The 20,917-nt window shown below is 42.6% G+C and overlaps 1 protein-coding gene across 1 annotated transcript; it reads left to right on the forward strand.

Annotated features, from left to right (window-relative positions):
- Positions 1 to 13,507: 13,507 nt before the first annotated feature.
- Positions 13,508 to 20,635, forward strand: LOC123409985 (pyruvate dehydrogenase E1 component subunit beta-1, mitochondrial). Its single transcript, XM_045102852.1, has 14 exons — positions 13,508 to 13,791; positions 13,882 to 13,956; positions 14,689 to 14,769; positions 14,842 to 14,868; positions 14,972 to 15,034; positions 15,144 to 15,230; positions 16,012 to 16,137; positions 16,405 to 16,538; positions 16,620 to 16,692; positions 16,799 to 16,864; positions 18,441 to 18,479; positions 18,583 to 18,707; positions 18,781 to 18,895; positions 20,313 to 20,635. Exons 1-14 carry the CDS (start codon positions 13,762 to 13,764, stop codon positions 20,379 to 20,381), a joined length of 1,110 nt encoding a protein of 369 aa, XP_044958787.1. The 5' UTR covers positions 13,508 to 13,761; the 3' UTR covers positions 20,382 to 20,635.
- The last annotated feature ends 282 nt before the right edge of the window (positions 20,636 to 20,917 follow it).

Consider the following 20,917-nt stretch of genomic DNA (forward strand, 5'->3'; position numbering starts at 1 on the left):
TGAGGAATGGCTTAAATCTCGGGGACGAGATTTTTCTTAAGGGGGTAGGTGTTGTAACACCCAAGATTTTTCAACTTTTATTTCCTTGATTTCCCTGGAATTTTTAATTTTGACTTGATAAAAACCTTGAAGCTTTCTTGCTGATCTTCATGAGAGAAACCTTTTGGAGCTTATTTTCCACCAAACCATTTTTTTTAATATTCTCTTGGCCCTTTCTCACAATGAATTGGTTGAAAGAATATTTCTTCTTTTTCAAAATTTGAATTTTGCCATAAGCCTTTTTATGACTTCTTCAAAAGGAATTAATCACCACCTTTTGTTTAAATATTTTTACTCCTCTCCTAGCCCTAAAGTTTCATTTCAAATGATTTCCAAAAGTTTAGAAGGGATGGATCACCCTTAATTATTTTTATTTGTTAAAATGGGAATTTCTGCAATTAGTTTGAGCTCCTGAAATTTTTCAAAGGAACCTTCCTTTTCCTTTGGATTCTTGACCCCAAACTTTTGTAGTTTGTAGTCTTCAGTATCCTCATTCTATTCCGTCAAAAACTTTAGGTTCTCAAGTTTGAAAAATTCAAATTTTGTTTGACTGAAGTTTGACCCCAGAAACTCAATTTTTTATTCAAACCTGCCTTAGACCCCACCAAAAATTCTAAAACAATTTCCAGCATCTTTTCTTCCAATGAGAGTGCTCCCCTCAAAAATTCAGCTTCAAATTCTTTTCCTAGATGTCGTTTTCTTTCTGTCGAGCACCTCAACCGCATCCTGTCTGAAATTGTGTGAATTTATTTTAGACCAACCTTCAGACAGAGCATAACTCCTCCCCCGTTGCCAATCTCGCCAGTAGCAGCGCGTTGGCCGTCGATCCTGTGCTCCAAGCCTATCTGCGGCGCCGCCCGCAGCTTGGACTCAGCTCCTCGTTGGTGGCTTGCCGACAGAGTTGGCCAAAGCTCTGGCAGCGGCTCTGCAGCAGCCGCAGCAGCCCCCTGCTGCGATCCCGCGCCGCGCGGCACCGCCCTTTGCTCCTCCTACCTCCGCGTGTCCCTCCTCGACAGTGTGCTCCGCGAAGACCGTCGCCACGCACCGAGTAGCTCAGAGCACGGGTTCTGCAGCCGTAGTGCGCAGCAATGGCCATGTCATTGCCACGTTTCCACGGTCGATGAACAGCCTCCCTCTGGTCAAAAATGGAACCCCAGTGGTGATTAGGTTCGACCCTAGCCACCTAACCTCCTGCCCAAGCCCCTGCATCACCGGAATCGCTCGCCGGAGTTATTGTCGTAGCTCGTCCCGCGGCGCCTATAAATAGAGCCCTCCTCTAGAGTTTTAGACCTCACTCCGCACCTCACCACACTCCATATCCACCCCCACAACACCAGCCGATCCAGGAAGGGGTCCTCGAGGGGCCTTCTTCCCCAGCTCCGGCCGCCCCGATCCGCTTCCGGATCCGGCCATTCCCGTGTAGTGTAAGTAGAGGTAGGACCCCCTGAGGCCTTCGTTTGCATCCACGAGCTCCTCCCCTTATTACCCCGTGCTCAATTCCATTGCAGAAGCTCTCTGTCGTCGATCTCCTCGCGTCACCGGAGTTGCTGCCGTCGGAGACCTGTTGCCATCGACGTGAGGCTTCCCCTTTAGCCAAATCCTCCTCCATCTGTCAGGCGAGTTAACGGTGAGTGCGGCTGCACCCCCAGCTGGCTCTCATTTCCCTCTTAGCGTCGTCGGCGATCACCGGAAGCCTCTCGCGCTGGTGAAGCTTTCGAACCTGACAGGGGGACCCCCTGTGTCAGTGTCTCTCTCCCCCTCTGAAGCGTGTCGATGGAAACGTATTCGGCCAGTGGCCGTTTTCCTTTAGGGGAAACGCCTTTCCCCTCGGGTGCTTTGAAAAATCTCAGTCTAGCCCATGTTTCTATTAAAACTTATTGCAGAATAGTCCTTGAAATTTTTTTGGCTATAACTTTTGATCCATGACATATTTTTGAGTGATTCCTTTTACAAATTGTTCCTGGTAATGCCTAGTTTATTTTAAGATTTTTCTAAAAATATTTTAAGGCCAGTAGCTAGGCAGTGCCACTTATGCCCTTGTTTGATGTATACCGTAGATTCCGACGCCGAGATTCCCAGCGTCAACTGCACCGAGCTTGATCCCGACTATGTGGAACCAGGCAAGCATGGTTGTTACTCTTGGTGTGTTGTTTGCTAACTTATCTCATGTTTTATACTCATCACCTTGCATTTTTCATACATGTTATATATATTTCAACCATGATAAAAATATGACGATGGCAAGTGGTAGTTATGAAAGGTTGTGGAATAGCCTAGTCACACGGAACGTGATAGGTTATGGACTTGTCATGGCATGCGCACAATGGTGCTGGTAAAAATTTGGTAAGCTACAGTATCGACCTAGATCGAGTCTTGTACGTGTCATACTTATTATCGTGCTACCACAATTTCCTGGATAATGGATTCGGTATAGTCAGTTGTAGACCTATTATCAGTCACACACCATTAGAGGGGCCGGTATGAAGGTATCCATGGACCTGGACTAAATCCAGTCTTCCGCTGAGGGGGCATGGGTGTTTCCGGTCTGGGACCGGAAGGGAGGGCACTCCACGTGAGCGCACGTGTTAGAGCATATTTCTCCATATGTGGTTTTGGTAATTAATGACAATCCCTATGTACTAATGGTCGCCTTAAGTTATATTTATAGGATTTGTCCATAGACACTGACAACCCACAAGCGTATGGGATAGCACAGTTTTCGAGGGTAGAGTATTCAACCCAAATTTGTTGGTTCGCACAACGGGAAGCGAAAGAATATTCTCAAGTATTAGCTGTTGAATGTGTCAGATTCAACCACACCTGAAAGATTAGTGTCTGCAAGCAATGTATCAGTAGCAAAGTAGTATGCTAGCAACGGTGCCAGAAACAATCTGGTGACAAGGCAGACTATTCCTAACTATTGTATCAATGGCGCCAGTAAAAGCGCGTTGAAGGGGGACTATTCTTCCCGAGCAACTGCTCCAGAAAAGGTCTTGCACTAAGTAGCAGAGTAGCAAGGAACAACAGTAGCAGCAGTAGCAACAAAGTGGCCCAATCCCTTTTGTAGCAAGGGACAAGCCTAAACAAAGTAACGTAGCGAGGACCAGTAGTAAAAGACTCGTAGGCAGTGGATCGGTGATGGATGAGTATGACGGATGTGATTCATCATGTAACAGCTATAACACGGAGAGATATGTAACTAGCTCCCGTTCATCAATCTAATGTAGGCATGTATTTCGTATGTAGTCATACGTGCTTAGGGAAAAGAACTTGCATGACATCTATTGTCCATCCCTCCCGCGGCAGCGGGGTCCTAATGGAAACTACGGGATATTAAGGTTCTCCTTTTAATAAAGAACCGGACCAACGCATTAACACGCGGTGAATACATGAACTCCTCATACTATGGTCATCTCCGGGAGTGGTTCCGGCTATTGTCACTCCGGGGTTGCCGGGTCATAACACATAGTAGGTGACTACAACTTGCAAGATAGGATTTAAAACACACATATATTGGTGACAACATAATAGGTTCAGATCTGAAATCATGCACTCGAGCCCTAGTGACAAGCATTAAGCATAGCCAAGTAGTAGCAACATCAATCTAGAACATAGTGGATACTAGGGATCAATCCCCGTCAAGAACTAACTCGATTACATGATGATCTCATCCAACTCATCGCCATCCAGCAAGCCTATGATGAGATTACTCACGAACGATGAAGAGCATCATGGAATTGTCGATGGAGAAAGGTTGATGATGATGATGGCGACGATTTCCCCTCTCCGGAGCCCGAAACAAACTCCAGATCTACCCTCCAGATGAAGAACAGGATGTGGCGGTGCCTCTGTATCGCAAAACGCGATGAAACCTTCTCTCTGATTTTATTTCCAGGCGAAACGGAAGATATAGAGCTAAGTTTGGGGCGGTGGTGCCACGTGGGCCCCACAAGCCCTCACAGCGCGACTAGGGGGGTGGCTGCGGCCTGTGGGCTTGTGGCCCACTGGTCCACCTCCTCCGATGGATCTTTGCGCAGGTATTTTTCTTTTATTCCAGAAAAAATATCCGTAAATTTTTAGGACATTCTGAGAACTTTTATTTCTGCACAAAAACAACACCATGGCAATTCTGCTGAAAACAGCGTCAGTCCACGTTAGTTCCATTCAAATCATGCAAATTAGAGTCCAAAACAAGGGCAAAAGAGTTCAGAAAAGTAGATACGACACTTAATGTTGGAAAAGTAGATACGATGGTATGGTAAGCATTGTCCATTAAGTGTTTTCGATGTTGGGAGTTTTTACCGGTCTTATTCGAAGAAGGGTTCTCACCATTTTCTTATGGGACTTTCCTCACTTGCTTCTTATTTATATTTATATCAATATTGTGTTAGCCCATTTCGTTAGCTTTCCAACGAACTTGGTTTCGTTGAATTCGGAGTCCGTATGCGAAAGTTAGAGCAGTTTCAGTATCTAGCGGTAGTACCGCTCCTAAGCGGTAGTACCGCCCCCGGAGCGGTAGTAATGTTTTACTATCGCTCCAGGAGCGGTAGTACCACTCCGCCGGACTGTTTTTCGCATCCTTTTTGGCCTCAGCATGGTTGGTGAACCTACCGAGCGGTGGTACCGCTCTGTGCGGGCTGTGAAGCATAACGGTTGGATTTGTCCCCACCTATAAAAGGGGGTCTTCTTCCCCATTGAACCTTATCTCTTTAGCTCGTGTTCTTCCCCCACTGCTGACCTTCTTCGAGCTTGCTAACTCTCAATCCCTCCAACGATTCTTGCTAGTTCTTGAGGGAAAAGAGAGAGGAGATCTAGATCCACATTTCCACCAATCACTTTCTCCTCTAAGTGAGGGAAACCCCTTGGGTCTAGATCTTGGAGTTCTTCATGTTCTTCTTCGTTCTTCCTCTCATTTTCCTCCCTAGCATTAATTTCTTTGGTGGGATTTGGGAGAGAAGGACTTGGGCACTCCGTGTGCCCTTGCCATTGCATTAGTTGCATCGGTTTGAGTTCTCCACGGTGATACGTGGAAGTGAAGTTTGAGAAGCTTATTACCTTTGGTACTTAGTACCCTAGATATTGTTCTTCGTGGATGCTTTGGCGTCCTAGAAGCTTGCTGGTGTCTCGAAGCTCAATCATTGTGGTGTAAAGCTCCGGGCAAGCGTCGGGGTCTCCAATTAGGTTGTGGAGATTGCCCCGAGCAATTTGTACGGGTACCGGTGACCGCCCCCAAGGTTTGCCATTTGTACGGGTTCGGTGACCGCCCTCAAGGGTCCCTTAGTGGAATCACGGCATCTTGCATCGTGCGAGGGCATGAGGAGATTACGGTGGCCTTAGTGGCATCTTGGGGAGCATTGTGCCTCCACACCGCTCCAACGGAGATTAGCATCCGCAAGGGTGTGAACTTCGGGATACATCATCGTCTCCGCGTGCCTCGGTTATATCTTACCCGAACCCTTTACTTATGCACTTTACTTTGTCATAGCCATATTGTTTATTGTCATATATCTTGCTATCACTTAGTTGTTTATCTTGCTTAGCATAAGTTGTTGGTGCACATAGGTGAGCCTAGTTGTTGTAGGTTTTGTGCTTGACAAATTAAGCGTTAGTTTTATTCCGTATTTGTTCAAGCCTAAACCGTAATTATTTTAAAGCGCCTATTCACCCCGCCCCCCTCTAGGTGACATCCACGTCCTTTCAATTGGTATCAGAGCTAGGTCTCTCTTTATTAGGTTTAACCACCTAGAGAGTAAGGATGTCGACTAGGGGTTTAGGATTCTCTGACACTCTTAGTTTGGATGGCACAAATTTTGATGTTTGGGTAATTCGCATGCTTAATCACTTTAGGGTCATGGACCCAAACTTGGAGCAAATTGTAGACATGGGTTTTTCTCCTCCAAAGGATTCTCAAAATATATCTTTATAGGATGAGAAAAACTCCTATCTCAATGCTCAAGCTTCTAGTGTGCTTTTTTATGCTTTGAGCAATGTAGTTATATTTCAACTCATGCCATTCCGGGATGCTCATGAGTTGTGGACAAAGCTTCAAGATAAATATGGTAGGTCCAATATTTGTGGGAATGATTGTTCTCCCTCCACCTCCGGTCGTGTGGTCTTCTCAACTTCATCTACTTCACCTACATGTGGATTGCCACAAGGTAATGATATGGTGAATAGTTGAGATCATTGCAATGATGATAGTGGGCTTATTGTTGATGATCCTTCATTAGTATATTATTGCAATGCTTCATCTTTGGGCGTTAACACTTCGAGCACTCTAAATGTTTTACATGCTTGTGTTGATAGTCCTTGCATATCATGTAAAAACTGCTTGACTAAATCTCATGATGATATGTGATACGCCTCCGTCGTATCTACTTTTACGAACTCTTTTGCCCTTGTTTTGGAGTCTAATTTGCATGATTTGAATGGAACTAACCCGGACTAACGCTGTTTTCAGCAGAATTGCCATGGTGTTGTTTTTGTGCAGAAATAGAAGTTCTCGGAATGACCTGAAAATTTACGGAGAATTTTTCTGGCATTAATGAAAAATACCTGCGCAAAGATCCACCGGAGGAGGTGAGCCAGTGGGCCACAAGCCCAGGAGGCGCGGCCACCCCCCTGGTCGCACCTACTAGGCTTGTGGGGCCCACGTTGCTCCACCGCCTCCAAACTCAGCTCTATTTAGTCCATCTCGCCCGAAAACAAATAAAGGAGAAGAGTTCATCGCGTTTTACGATACGGAGGCGCCGCCACCTCCTGTTCTTCATCTGGAGGGCAGATCTGGAGTCCGTTTTGGGCTCCGGAGAGGGGAAATCGTCGCCATCGTCATCATCAACCTTCCTTCATCGCCAATTCCATGATGCTCTTCACCATTCGTGAGTAATCTCATCGTAGGCTTGCTGGACGGTGATGAGTTGGATGAGATCTATCATGTAATCAAGTTAGTTTTGACGGGGATTGATCCCTAGTATCCACTATGTTCTGAGATTGATGTTGCTACTACTTTGCCATGCTTAATGCTTGTCACTAGGGCCCGAGTGCCATGATTTCAGATCTGAACCTATTATGTTGTCGCTAATATATGTGTGTTTTAGATCCTATCTTCCGAGTTGTAGTCACCTACTATGTGTTATGACCCGGCAACCCCGGAGTGACAATAGCCGGAACCACTCCCGGAGATGACCATAGTATGAGGAGTACATGTATTCACCAAGTGTTAATGCGTTGGTCCGGTTCTTTATTAAAAGGAGAACCTTAATATCTCATAGTTTCCATTAGGACCCCGCTGCCACGGGAGGGATGGACAATAGATGTCATGCAAGTTCTTTTCCCTAAGCATGTATGACTACATACGGAATACATGCCTACATTAGATTGACGAACGGGAGCTAGTTACTTATCTCTCCGTGTTATCACTGTTACATGATGAATCACATCCGGCATAATCATCCATCACCGATCCAATGCCTACGAGTCTTTCACTACTAGTCCTTGCTACGTTAGTTTGCTGCTACTGCTGTCACTGCTGCTACTGTTACTTTACTGCTACTGGTTACTGTTGCTACTGCTGCTATCACACTACCTTGCTACTGATACTTTGCTGCAGACACTAAATCTTTCAGGTGTGGTTGAATCGACAACTCAGTTGCTAATACTTGAGAATATTCTTTCGCTTCCCCTTGAGTCGAACTAATAAATTTGGGTTGAATACTCTACCCTCGAAAACTGTTACGATCCCCTATACTTGTGGGTTATCAATATGCTTCCTATATCTTGTTGCCATGATAAAAATGTATCTATTTCCTCGAGTTGTTGTGCTAACAATGTAGAGGAAATTCATCACTCCATGGAACAAGATGTGGCCTTGAATGATGCTCCAAGGGATCCTACATCATCATCTATTGTTACTCACTTTTGCCTTATGGCTAAGGCTTCAAAGGTATCTCCTACTTTGAATCCCAATATATCTCATGATGATGATGTTGATGATAATGGGGATGAGGATAATGATGAAGAGAGTGATAATATTGCATCCTTAAAAATTAAGGGTGAAATGATTTTGAAATCTCTTTATAAGAATAAACTTGCTTGTTCCAACTTCTTGGAAATCATGTCTATTGCCACTGAGGGCAAGAAATACATTGAGGAGTTGGAAGCTCATCTTGAGGAGCATGAGGCCACCATTGAGACAATGGAAGGTCATGAGCGTGATTACGCTAATGAGATCGCAGAGCTATCTCAAGCTCTTGAAAATGAACAAACCACCAAGGAATCTCTTGAGGAAACCTTTGCTCTAGAATTATCTAGATTAAAGGAATCCCATGATAGAGCTCTCGAGGTGGCTAATGATTTTAGAACTAAAAATGATAAGCTTGAAGTTGCACATGCTAAACTCCTTGAGGACTATGAGCACCTCGAAAATGGCTCAAGGGCTATTAAGAGTTCGCTCATCGAACTCACCGAGTCTCATGCTCAACTTGAATCTTCATATGCTAAAGAGTTTGCCAAGGTGCCTTCTCCTCTTATTGCTAATGATGATGCTTGTGCTACTAACTCTACTTCTTGTGAAGCATCCATTTTAAAGGAGAATGTTGAGCTAAGGGCTCAACTTGAGTCGCTATCTAGCAATTATGGGAAATTGGAAGAAAGTCATGTAATGCTCACAAGCTCTCATGATGATCTTCTACCATCCTATAATGCGCTAAAATTAGCTCGTGAGGCTATTACTAACAAGGTAACATCAAGTGAGCCTCATGTGGACAATGGCACTACTTCTAGTCAAAATGCTATATTGCCATGTGCTAGTCCTCGTAATTCTTCTACTCATAATGTTGCTACCTCTTGTGATGAATTACTTTCCTTGCCTTGTTGCTCTAACAACGAAGCTTATACTTCCTCCAATACTTGTGTTGATACTAACCATGTAGAGGAAATCGAAGAGCTCAAGGCCCAAGTCACTTCTTTGAAGAAAGACTTGGAAAAGAGTCATGAAGGGATGTCCACACTCAACAATGTCTTGTGTGGGCAAAAATCCCCGAATGACAAAGATGGACTTGGATTCAACTCCAACATGAAGAAGAAGTCCAAAAACTTAAAGAAGAAGGGCCAAGAACAAGTCAAGAATTCGGCCAAAATTATTTGCTTCAAGTGCAAAATTGAAGGGCACCATGTTAGATCTTGCCCACTAAAGAAGAAGTCCCAAAGTCACAAGCAACAAGGGAAGCCGCCACAAGTTCAACCACATACTCAACTACAAGTTGAATAAAGGCCTCTTCCGAAGAAGACCCAAGCCAACACTCCTCATGTTGAGAAATCAATAGGGAAGAAATTAAAGGGTAGATGTTGCTACTTATGTCGTGAGAAGGGTCACTTCGCTTCTTCTTGCACGAGAGGTAATTTATCCAACCCAATCATTATTGATGATATCTATTCTCTTGGGAAGGATAAGGTTGGCAATGTGTTTGTCAAGTTTGTTGGTACTCAAGTGGTGTCAAGAAAAGTACCATTTGGGTTGCCAAGCCTATTGTGACTAACCTCTTAGGACCCAACGTGGTTGGGGACCAACAAGTTCAAACTTGATCAATAGGTGATTGTGGACGAGATTGGAGACTTTGATACAAAATGAAGAATTAAGGGGTCTTCATCATTCATATTATCTCAAGCCAAGTCATTTGGATCATCGAGTTTCTATCTTATATCCAATGTGCCTCCTTACGGTAACTTGTACTTAAACTGTTTACATTGTTAGTTACTTGCCCCTTTGCATGTTATGGTTTTGTACCTTGCATGTGTTTGTATATGTTGTGCTTCCAACTTGCTTATCTTGAGTAATCGAGTATGTGTATGTTGGTTTGCACATCATGTACATGCGAGTCTTGTATTGAGCCTTTTCGCATCTTGTTTGTATCTTTGTTGGCTCTTGTGAGATATTAATGGATTATCCCATTGTGGGGGAGTGACGTGCTTTGCACACCTCACTATCCTATAAATGTGTATACATGGGGAATACCACTTAGTATTGATATTTCAAGATTATCTAGTTTCTATGTGGTATGTCTTACTCATGAGAAATTCAAATTCTATATGGTCCATTAATTATCTCTTGTTGGTTTTAATTTGCCACTTGTTAATATTGTTGGGTTATCACATTATGGGGGAGTAATATGCTATGTGCATATTACAAGCCTAGAAAATGTGTACATTTGAGGTATTGCCACTTAGTGTTGATATTGTAAATTATCTTGTTCATAGGTTTCGCGAGCAGTAGAGTCACCCTAAGACCATTGTAACATTTCCATCTATCATAAGACTTGGATATGTTGTAATAATTTGTAGAGCCACCCTTGATCTACTTGTATAATATTAAGTACTAGTGGTTTTCTATATCAAGTTGAGTCTATCAGTGGGAAATATTTTCTTTACTAAGGACGCACATGGTTGATTTCCAATTAATTCATTTATTTGGAAACCGGTCGTGGCAGTTGTTGCTCGGGTGAACCAGACTGTCGCACCGCGGAATAAGGTTTCGTCGGCACCCCATAACTCGAGCTTAATTCCTACGATGAGGAATCTCACTTCTGATGCTAGAGCGGATGATGTCGCACTTTGTAATGAGATGTCAATGTTTGGGGAAGTGTAGAACTAGAGAGTAGTTTGAGAATGGTTCATGGAAGGGCTAAGTCTACATCGATCAATTATACATTCTATTATGCCAAGTTGACAAAAGTTGTGCATGTAGGTACCCTAAAAAAGCAGAAAATTGAAGTGACACACCAACAAGGGCGCATGACTAATGATGTACGCAAAAACACCACTGTCACTGGGGAGGAGAGGACTAACACGATGAAGGCAACTGTCCCAGGGGACGATGGTAACCTGATGGGGCTAAGTGTGGTGTCCGTCAGGAGGAATGAATACTTTAAGCTGGACTTGCTGAGTGGGGAGGAGGGGGCTCTCACAGAGATCATGGTTTTGCGAGCTTGGTGCAAGATCAATCCCTTTGTATTGTTTTCCTTTGTGAAACTAGGCAATCAAAAGTTAGGATGAAAATATATCGATTTCATTTAAGTTTAAGTGGTTTCAAGCAGACGATAGTATATGTAGCAAAATACAGTGAAATCATCTATCAATGTTGTGAAGTATTTTTTTCCACCTGAATCAACACACCATATACAACACAAATATTAGAATGTATGATCCCTAATGGTGAGTGTCTCTCCTCTGCAACCTTGCGAGGCTTGCAAGATTGCTTTGCTTGAACACACACATGTCACTTAGAGCCTTTGGCTAAAATAAAACTCAGGGTTAAAGTTGTATTACCTAACTATGTCATACAATCGAAATTAACCCAAAAAAGGCATGGATGTCAACCATCACATTCATTAACACTAGAATGTGCATGATTCATGACTTTATTATAAAAGCCTTTAGGGAAATGCGAAACAAACCCACACAATCATATTATTTTTCAACAAAAGTTATGTATTTTGATATAACTATTTATTATACTTGAATACTAATTTAAATCATTATTTACATAGAAGGGGCCTACTAAGATTCTTTTCTGGTAACGTGACTATGATACACGTTCTTTAACTACACGATCCTTTTTGAAGTAAACTTTCTCAAGAAGCATGTGTGATTTCCTATAAGAAGGAAGATCTTGCGTGACATGGTAAAAAGAGAACAACAAAATATCAATAAACACATATATATATATATTCTCGTACTTTTGCGAACACTTGAGGCTTAAGGCCCATGCTCATCTCAAGGTTCATCTACACTACATTCTGCCAGAAGGTCATCGCCCTCCGTGAGGTGTGAGTCATTTGCTCTCCTCTTCAACACCCATATGATCGATGACATCCTTTACTGGGATTTCATGTCTCTAGTATTTTAGCGAAGTACATGACACAAAAATAAGACATATCCGTGCACGTACCAAGTATTGCAAACAAATAAGTTAGTAGACACACACATGCAAGGGGGGGGGGGGGCGAGATGAAGAAAAGTGTGTGGATCATTACTCTTCTCAAGCTCTAATAACGTGTAAGAAAATCGGTTATAAGTTGGGTTCCACCCCCGAGGCCACGACTTTGGTAGTAACAATTTGACACATTTGGGAGGCCCGTAATGATGCAAGAAAAAATGATGTTAGGATGCATCCCCGCAGAGGGCTGAGAAAGCTTTGACTTATATTGACTTCATTATGCAGAATTGTGCTAGGACTGCAATTGCCTCTAGGCGTCGTGTTAAATGGGTTCCGTCACCGGTAGATGCACTGACGTTTAATATGGATGTTGCATTCTTCAAGGAATCTCGACATATGGGAATTGGCGTGGTAATTAGGAACCACATCGGATATTGCTTGCTGGCTTGTTGCGAGCATGTTGACGAGGTTACTTCCCGATAATTAGCTGAAGCACTGGCTCTACAGGGTGGTGTAGCTCTCACCCGTCGCGAAGGATTTTCAAGGGCCGTTTTCCAGTTTGACTGTTTGTCCGTTATCTAGAGAACCAATGCTTTGACGGTTGATCGCTCGCTGGTGGGCCTCACCACGGCTGATATAAGGAGTTGGCGTCGGTCTTCTCGTTTGTTCATTTTAGACATGTAAATCGTTTGTCGAATGCCCCGACACATATTCTAGCTAGATCTTGTGAGTCCTCTAATGACTTTATTTTCATGTACCCCGGATTGTATCCGACATGCACTCGCTCTTGATTATCCTTGATCAATAAAGCGCGATATTCATAAGAAAACTCTGCTCCAACCAGAATGGTACTCCCCATGCACGTGTATCTAGGTCGTCAATTTGATTTCTACTCCCCCCGTTCCTAAATATAAGTCTTTTAAGATATTTCACTAGAAGTCTACATACGAAACAAAATGAGTGAATCTACACTCTAAAGTATGTCTATATACATCCGTATGTAGTCCACGAATAAAACCTCTTTAAAGACTTATATTTAGAAACGGAGAAAGTATAAAATATATTATTTAACATAAAAATTATATCATTAAAAAATAGAACATCTAAAGTTTTTAATAATATATTCTTCGTAATATATGCCTCTCATTAGGTTAGTCAAATTGATGACCTAGATACACGTGCCGGACTTATAAACTGAAACGGAGGGAGTACTAAACTTTTATGATGCCTTGAAACTTTACATAGTCTTTTAATTTTTTCAGGAATTATTACATATATGATCCCGAAGCCCATCTATAACTCAACAAGCTACAAGTATTACAAAATCTAACCAGGACTGAGCCGTATCATGTTGGCATCATTCACGGCAAAGTTTGCTTTCCCCCACTTAGTGGTGAGTCGAATTTCGACCTAAAATATCGAGACACCATAGATCCATGTTGTATATTCCTTATTTTTTAATTACAGCGAATAAATTGTGTGAGATGCGTTGCGCATTTATTATTCCTCTGTTCTTAAGCACCATCCATTTGTTTTCAACTTCCTCGACGTCCTTTCGACAAAACACAAAGGCGATAAACGCAGCCAAGCAAGTCGGCGCGACAATTTCGGCGGCGTCCTCTCCATCCATCTCCTCCTCACCCTCCCCCGCCGCCTCAACACGGCGCCATCCTCATCACGAACCCACCAAACAAACAAAAGGCGGACCCAACCCCCTCCTCCCCCGCCTTCCCCGGAGCACGAACCTCCCCTCCCAATCCCATCCCCGTCGGTAGCCGATCGCGTCGACGATGCTGGGCGCCGCGAGGAGATCCGGATGCGTACGCGCGCTTCTCCGATAAGATGTTTTTCCTCCGTCCGTGCCTGTCGGTTTTTGTCTCTGATCCGTGCGCGCGTTTCGATCGGTTCAGGTGCTGGGGCAGCTGATGCAGACCCTCCGCCCGGCGGCCACGGCGGCGAGGAGCTACTCCGCGACCCCGAAGGAGGTGAGCGCTGGGCCGGAACCCTAGCTAGCTCGTATGGTTTGGACCGTAGCGCTGGTGCGGTGAGGCGTGGCACGGTCGTCGGGGTGATTGATTAATCTGTTACGTACTATTTTTTTTGTTTGTTTGTTCTGGGGTGGTGAATGGTACAGCTAGGTGGGGGTATTTTTTCGAGACGGTTGATCATGTGGGCTGTGGCAGACTGGCAGGGCTGGTTGCATATTGGCCACTCGTGAGCTTTAAACGGTAAAGGGTGTCGTCGATTGTATGGAACCTTACTGGGTTCGTGCAGCTCAGTTCTGGAAATGGTTGATCGCTCAGGAGAATCAGTTGTTTCTGTTGTCGGCCTCTCCAGGTGGGAGGACTTACCTTAGGCGCGAGGCCATGGGTTCAGTGAATTGAACGGTGCTGTTTTGAGAAACGGGTAGCAGTATTGTCTAAGCAGGTGTCTGGACAGCTGCTGTAGATGTATTCAGGATTGTTCTGATTTCACAAGATCGAAAGAACCCAACATTGAGTTAATTTGTCATGTTCTAAGGCACTAAAATGTACCCCCTCTGTCCCAAAATAAGTGCTTATCTTGGGTCAGAGAAAGTATCTCTTATAAGTTTGTTAATATGCTTGCTTGTTGACTTTTTGTAGTGTTGTGTTTGTGTCTAGAAGTGATTTTCTGTTCTGTGTAAATTGTGATTTTGTCTGGGAAATTTATGCTGTTCCTCTTCTTTTGCTCATTAGATGACTGTACGTGAAGCATTGAATTCCGCCCTTGACGAGGAGATGTCTGCCGACCCTTCTGTTTTCTTAATGGGAGAAGAGGTACCACGACACCACCTGGAAGTCAATTTATATTTTTTTTGTGCTCTCTAATACTTGTCATTTCTGTGGCAGGTTGGAGAGTATCAAGGTGCGTACAAGGTGTGTGAATTCTTCTCAAGACTTGTGATTTCTTTATTACTTCGTGGCAACTGAAAATTTGTGTGAATACTATTAGCTTTTATATCTTTTATTTTATTTGCAGATAACAAAGGGTTTGCTAGACAAGTATGGTCCCGATAGGGTTCTCGATACACCAATCACAGAGGTTCTAAATTTAAACCCTTAAAGTAATCATTGGTATCTGTTGATAAGCTGTCAGATTTGTGTGAGCAGTTCTGGAGTTTTCAGTACTAATATGCTTTTGTTCTGTTCAGGCTGGTTTTACTGGCATTGGCGTTGGTGCTGCCTACCAAGGTCTTAGACCTGTAGTAGAGTTCATGACATTTAACTTCTCGATGCAGGTCAGTCATTTTATTTTCGAAATTCCTGAAAATGCCAGTTTGTCAAATAATCTTATTATATGTCAGCATTGTATTTCTTGCTGCTAGTTTTTTAAGCAGCTTAAATTATGGTAGATCGTGCACTCGTGCTGATTTTTCCTTTGTGATGAGTGATGATGTAATCTGCTCTTGATTTGTTCTATATCATGCTGTATTTAGGGGGATGGGACTATTCTTTTCAATTGTTGTTTTATTCATTTGTAAGAATACGATCACTATAAACTTACATTGGAAGGTACTCACTGGAACAGTATCATCCTTCTGAAAATTTGATGATCAAGATCACTAAATTTTCTTCCTGTTGGTAGTTTAAACAGAATACAGAACCTAATGGCCACAGTATAGTTTATGCTTAACTGCAAGTGCAAGAGTGGTAAAAATCTATTACTCCTAGTTTGTTCTGCAGGTTGCATATTGGACATTTGTGAACTTTGTTTTAAGACATAGTTCTTCCTTGTGTGCATGTTCATATATTACTCTGAATGGTTGGATATTGAAATGATAACCATTAGTTACTGCTATTTTTGAAAACTTTGATCCCTATAATTACATATTAATTGCATATGGCTGCTAGTATGCCTTTCTTGTTGCACTCAGTTTGTATTCGGTTTGTATGTAACTTTGTACATAAATTTACTTTTTTTTGTTCTGTATATAAATCTTGCCGAACATGTCTACATACATCAACTGTGTATTGTATTAGTCAAAGTGTTTGCCTAATAGCACTATTTTGCACATCCAGGCAATTGATCACATCATCAATTCAGCTGCCAAATCAAACTACATGTCAGCTGGTCAGATATCGGTTCCTATTGTTTTTCGAGGACCAAATGGGGCAGCTGCTGGAGTTGGTGCTCAACACTCGCAGGTTTGTGACTAAAGCTTACCTCTTCTGTTGGTACTTGGTACTAGAATGAAAGCCAGAACTGTCAGAATATGACTTACTCATCTCACTATCAATAAATGCATTGAATTGCAAGAGGTGTAAGCTTTAGTGTACTTCTGGCACTTCATGCTCGTAAGATGCATAGCATCTTTGGATCTTTTTTTGTTTTAACATTTTTTTATCTATTTATGCAAGTAGTGGAACCCTAGTAGTCTAATTTACTTCGGTACTAATTGACTTGGTATGCAGTGCTATGCAGCATGGTATGCCCATGTTCCAGGATTGAAGGTCCTAACTCCTTATTCTGCAGAAGATGCTCGAGGCTTGCTAAAAGCAGCAATCAGGGATCCAGACCCTGTTGTTTTCCTGGAAAATGAACTACTGTATGTAATATCTTGTCCTACGTAGTTATTTTCTCTACATTCAAGTTGTCATTTCAGTGAATCATGCATTCTTCTCTACAGTTATGGTGAATCGTTTCCTATTAAGGCTGAAGTACTTGATTCTAGCTTCAGTGTCCCAATTGGCAAAGCTAAGGTACGTTCTTTAGTGGTCGGGAAGAGTTTAATTCTGTCAGGTATTTTGTATGCATTGCCAGTAAGGGCTTATTTTTGTTGGTTTCACCTTTATTTTTGATCTGCAGATAGAACGGGAAGGAAAAGATGTTACAATTACTGCATTCTCTAAGATGGTTGGGTATGCTCTTCAGGTGTGTTACTACAGAACTTTTAAGTAAATGGAAGAAGTCGCTAGTAGCCGTGTTTACTTGCGTTGTTGCCATTAGGTCTTCTTGTTTTACATTTCTTAGTGAAATTTGACCAAATAGTGTAATAGTAGCAGCTAATGGTTTGTTCATTAACTAGGTACTTCTTTGGTTGGTTGTGTAATATAGTGTCACCTTGGAAATGTGAAAGACTTGTTCACCCTTAACCCCTGCAAAATTTGTCCCCAGTGCTCACTTTCATATTACCTTTGGGTTCAAATCATGCAGAAACTTTTTGATAGGCTGAGGTATAAGACTTCCGTGCGATATTAGTGATGTGTGCCCGGGTTACCATCTCAGCCCAGGCTTCAACACAGAAAATGACACAGGGCCAATAGTACTTCCACCTTAAGAAATAACAACGTGGCGCTGTGCTGGAGTCTCAGTCCAGCCAATACAAGCAAGCACACAAAATTAAGGAATTTTGGTTTCGCTTTTGTCAGTTGTTGGAATAATCAAGCTGCTCTAGAGGGGTGACTTCTGACCAAGTTATTTTTTTTAACGAGTTATGGGGCTTCCATCCAGAGTTTGAATAATATCTACTCACTCCGTTCCTAAATATAAGTCTTTTTAGAGATTCCACTACGGGCTACATACGAAACAAAATGAGTGAATCTACACTCTAAAGTATGTCTATACATCCGTATGTAGTCCCTAGTGGAATCTCTTAAAAGACTTATATTTAGGAACGGAGGAAGTAAGTGACTACTGAATGCATTCGTGACATTCACGGCCTACACGTCTCTTATGTCTGCATGAAGTGAATCATAGAATTATATTCAAGATGATCTTGCCTATGCTGTCAAAACAATTCAGGATTCAATCTTCATGATCTTCAGTTCTGAGAATCCTTCGATATGTCATGATTCGAAATTAACACATTCATGCCACAGAATCGCATAAAAGAAACAAGACCAACCTTCACATGAAGTAGCATTCATTAGATCATCATAATCTGTCTTGACATGAATCAGTGCATTAATTAAGTGGATTGCATAGTCATAACTGCTGGCTCAGTGCCAACAATGGTGCTGTTAAGGCCATACAGGTCAACCCTGGGTTCTTCAGCATTAACCTCCTGCTGATTCTGCTTCACCATATTCCACGTTAGAGCATAGACTGACATGGAACTCAGGGCATCAGTGATCTTGATGATAAGGTGCTATGCCACAGGGCCTGGTGTCATGGTGCTGAAAAAGAAGGTCCTGCTGTTAGAATACATAGTATAGTACACGTACAGCCCATGTATATGGTCACATATAACACCCAGCCAAGAGCTAATCAAACGTGTGTTGAATTCTATAGGCCACCCCCTTTTAATAATGGTCTCAACGTCCAAATTTAGAGAAGTTCAAAATTGGACCAACCATAGTGAGATGACATTTTGAGAAATTGATTCTGTTTGAGATGATTTACTTGCAGGAGTGCATTTGTTTAATTAGCATAAATGTTTTCCCCCCACTGTACATAAAATACTTGACCTATTGTTCTGGTTACATTCTCATGCTCAGTCAATTTTCAGGCTGCAGAGATACTGTCCAAGGAGGGAATCAGTGCTGAGGTAGTTACTTTGAGCAAAACATATTATGTAGTACAGTTATGTGACTAATGTTCCTTTTTAACTACATTCATCAGTATTTCTTATTATCCACTAATATCAACAGGTGATCAACCTTCGGTCAATTAGACCATTGGATAGAGCTGCTATCAATGCATCCGTTAGGAAAACCAATAGATTGGTAACCGTTGAAGAAGGCTTTCCACAACATGGTGTTGGTGCTGAAATATGGTTCGTCTCTCTCTCTCTCTCTCTCTCTCCCCTATGCTTGGGTGTCGGGTTCTCAGATGCATCTTCATTGCAGCATGTCCGTTGTGGAGGACAGCTTTGAGTATCTTGACGCACCAGTTGAGAGGATTGCCGGAGCTGATGTACCTATGCCCTATGCGGCAAACCTTGAAAGATTGGCAGTTCCCCAGGTCTGTGCTTTCTGCTTCTTCTACATTGATACCAAACTTGGGGGTCCCATTTTTTTATGTATCTTATTGAGAAAGTCTGTCTAATGGATGCATTTTTTATGAGTGGTACTGGAAATAGCACAGTTTTACCATGTTATTTAGTTTCTTGCCTTCATCCATCTACCGCGGAACCTTTATCTATTGCCAGTATCATTGGTTGGCTACTGCGCAACCTTTATTTGTAGCCAGTATTATTGATTGGCTACCGTGCAATATTTTCTGGAAGTAGGGGATAATGCTGCTTTTATTTTTAGAGCATGGTTAATAGTATAGCCAACTGCTGGCTATAAGCAGTCTTATAGCCCATCTTATAGCTAGCTTGTACAATAGTTAGCTGTAAAAAAGTACTACTTTTATTATATATGGCCCACCTTTCATTCTCACAAAGCACCTAGGAGCACCTGCTAGAGCTGGCTCTTCACGAAGAGCCCGCTTCCCTTCTCTCTCCTCTTCTCTCTCATCCAACTCAACAAAAATATAATATTTTAATCCTTACAGCCTGCTGACTGTACCTTATTGTACTTGCTCTTATATTTGGACTGCCTTGTGTTGGTTTCGTACTATTTCATTGTCAGCGTGCCCCATTATTATTAGGAATTTAGTGAATCATATGTACTGTTAAGCCGGGTCCCCCATTATTATTAGGAATTTAGTGAATCATATGTACTGTTAAGCCGGGGCTTGCCTTGTGGGGCATCAGCCAGGGAATAGTTTTTTGTTTTGGGGGGCAGTGTGTCTGACAGGAAACCAGGAACCTAGTTTGCTAATAGCTCGTAAAACATGAAGGCTTACTCCCTGTTAAACTGGGAATTTTCCTAGTGGGTAATGAATGGGACAACAGTAACGGAACAACAATTTCTTTTGTATTTGTCACCAGCATAGTTACTGATAGCTTGAAAATTTGAAGGCTGGGCATTAGACAGCTAATATGTTTCAGACATAGTGTCCTCCGCCCATATTTTTTTATCTCTGTAAGCATACATCATCACTCTTTAGAGTTGACTGCTAGGATTTAGCTTATCATATTATGTTGGACATAGGTAGCTGATTCTTCAAGTGTTTCTAGGGAGATGAGTAGGCAGAGCCGCATGGGGAAGGTGGCTATATAGTACGTATGTAGAATTATCTGAGAGAACATATAAGACCTACATATTTAGGCCTCCGTTGGTTCATGGGATATAGGAATATCACAAGAATAGGGAAGTCATAGGAAAAGTAGTCTTGCTACATGTATGCATGATTTTGAATCGTTCTGGGAAAATTTACTCCGCAGGTTCAGCCAATCATCTTAGAAGTAGGATGGTGACATTAGACGTAGGTTGAAGTATTCACCTAGTCCGCAGGTTCATGCCTACTAACGTTTTTGACATGCTTGCAGGTTGAGGACATTGTCCGCGCAGCAAAGCGAGCTTGCTACAGATCATCATCAATGGCGGCAACCGCCTAAGCACAAATGCATGTTTTGTTTCTCGGCCTTCTTCTTTGTTCCTTGTCCAGAAAAGATGTACCGAATCGCATAATTGTATCCTCCAACTCGTGTGAGCTAATTTTGTAGATCTGCATGCTGCATTGTTGATTCCGATCTGTCGGCGGCAGTCGGATGGCTGCATCCAGTTGATGGTTCATCCCTAGACATTTGAATCATGCAACTTCTGGAGGTTTACATTTGAGGGATGTCTCAATAACATGTATGTAACTGAATTACAGGCGTTCACACGATTTTGCTCTGGCTTAGGCCGATCCGTTCGTGCGATCAGTATCCCAGAGAAAAAGCTGAAACATTGAAATGCTTCCCGTGGCGGATGCTGGTGAAGTCACACGTGTAGGCAATACTTGAGTCTGAGATTCAGAGATTGACACCTGTGGCCGACGCCTAGATGTCGCTCATGATGTGTCAGGGCTGGGTTGCTGATTCTACAGTCTTGTCAGGTATAGTATATCCGCGGAAAGCAACAGGTGGAGCGGAGCCCCGTAAAGGAGAGC

Source organism: Hordeum vulgare, chromosome 7H (assembly GCF_904849725.1).
Source record: "Hordeum vulgare subsp. vulgare chromosome 7H, MorexV3_pseudomolecules_assembly, whole genome shotgun sequence".
NCBI classification, from domain to species: Eukaryota; Viridiplantae; Streptophyta; class Magnoliopsida; order Poales; family Poaceae; genus Hordeum; species Hordeum vulgare.

What these genes read in the sequence shown, in the direction of transcription:
- LOC123409985 (XM_045102852.1), top strand. Translation starts at nt 13,762, where the DNA reads ATGCTGGGCGCCGCGAGGAGATCCGGATGC. An exon ending in TCGATACACCAATCACAGAG is followed by an intron (nt 15,035 to 15,143) that starts GTTCTAAATTTA and finishes TGTTCTGTTCAG; the next exon opens with GCTGGTTTTACTGGCATTGG. An exon ending in GGTGTTGGTGCTGAAATATG is followed by an intron (nt 18,708 to 18,780) that starts GTTCGTCTCTCT and finishes TCTTCATTGCAG; the next exon opens with CATGTCCGTTGTGGAGGACA.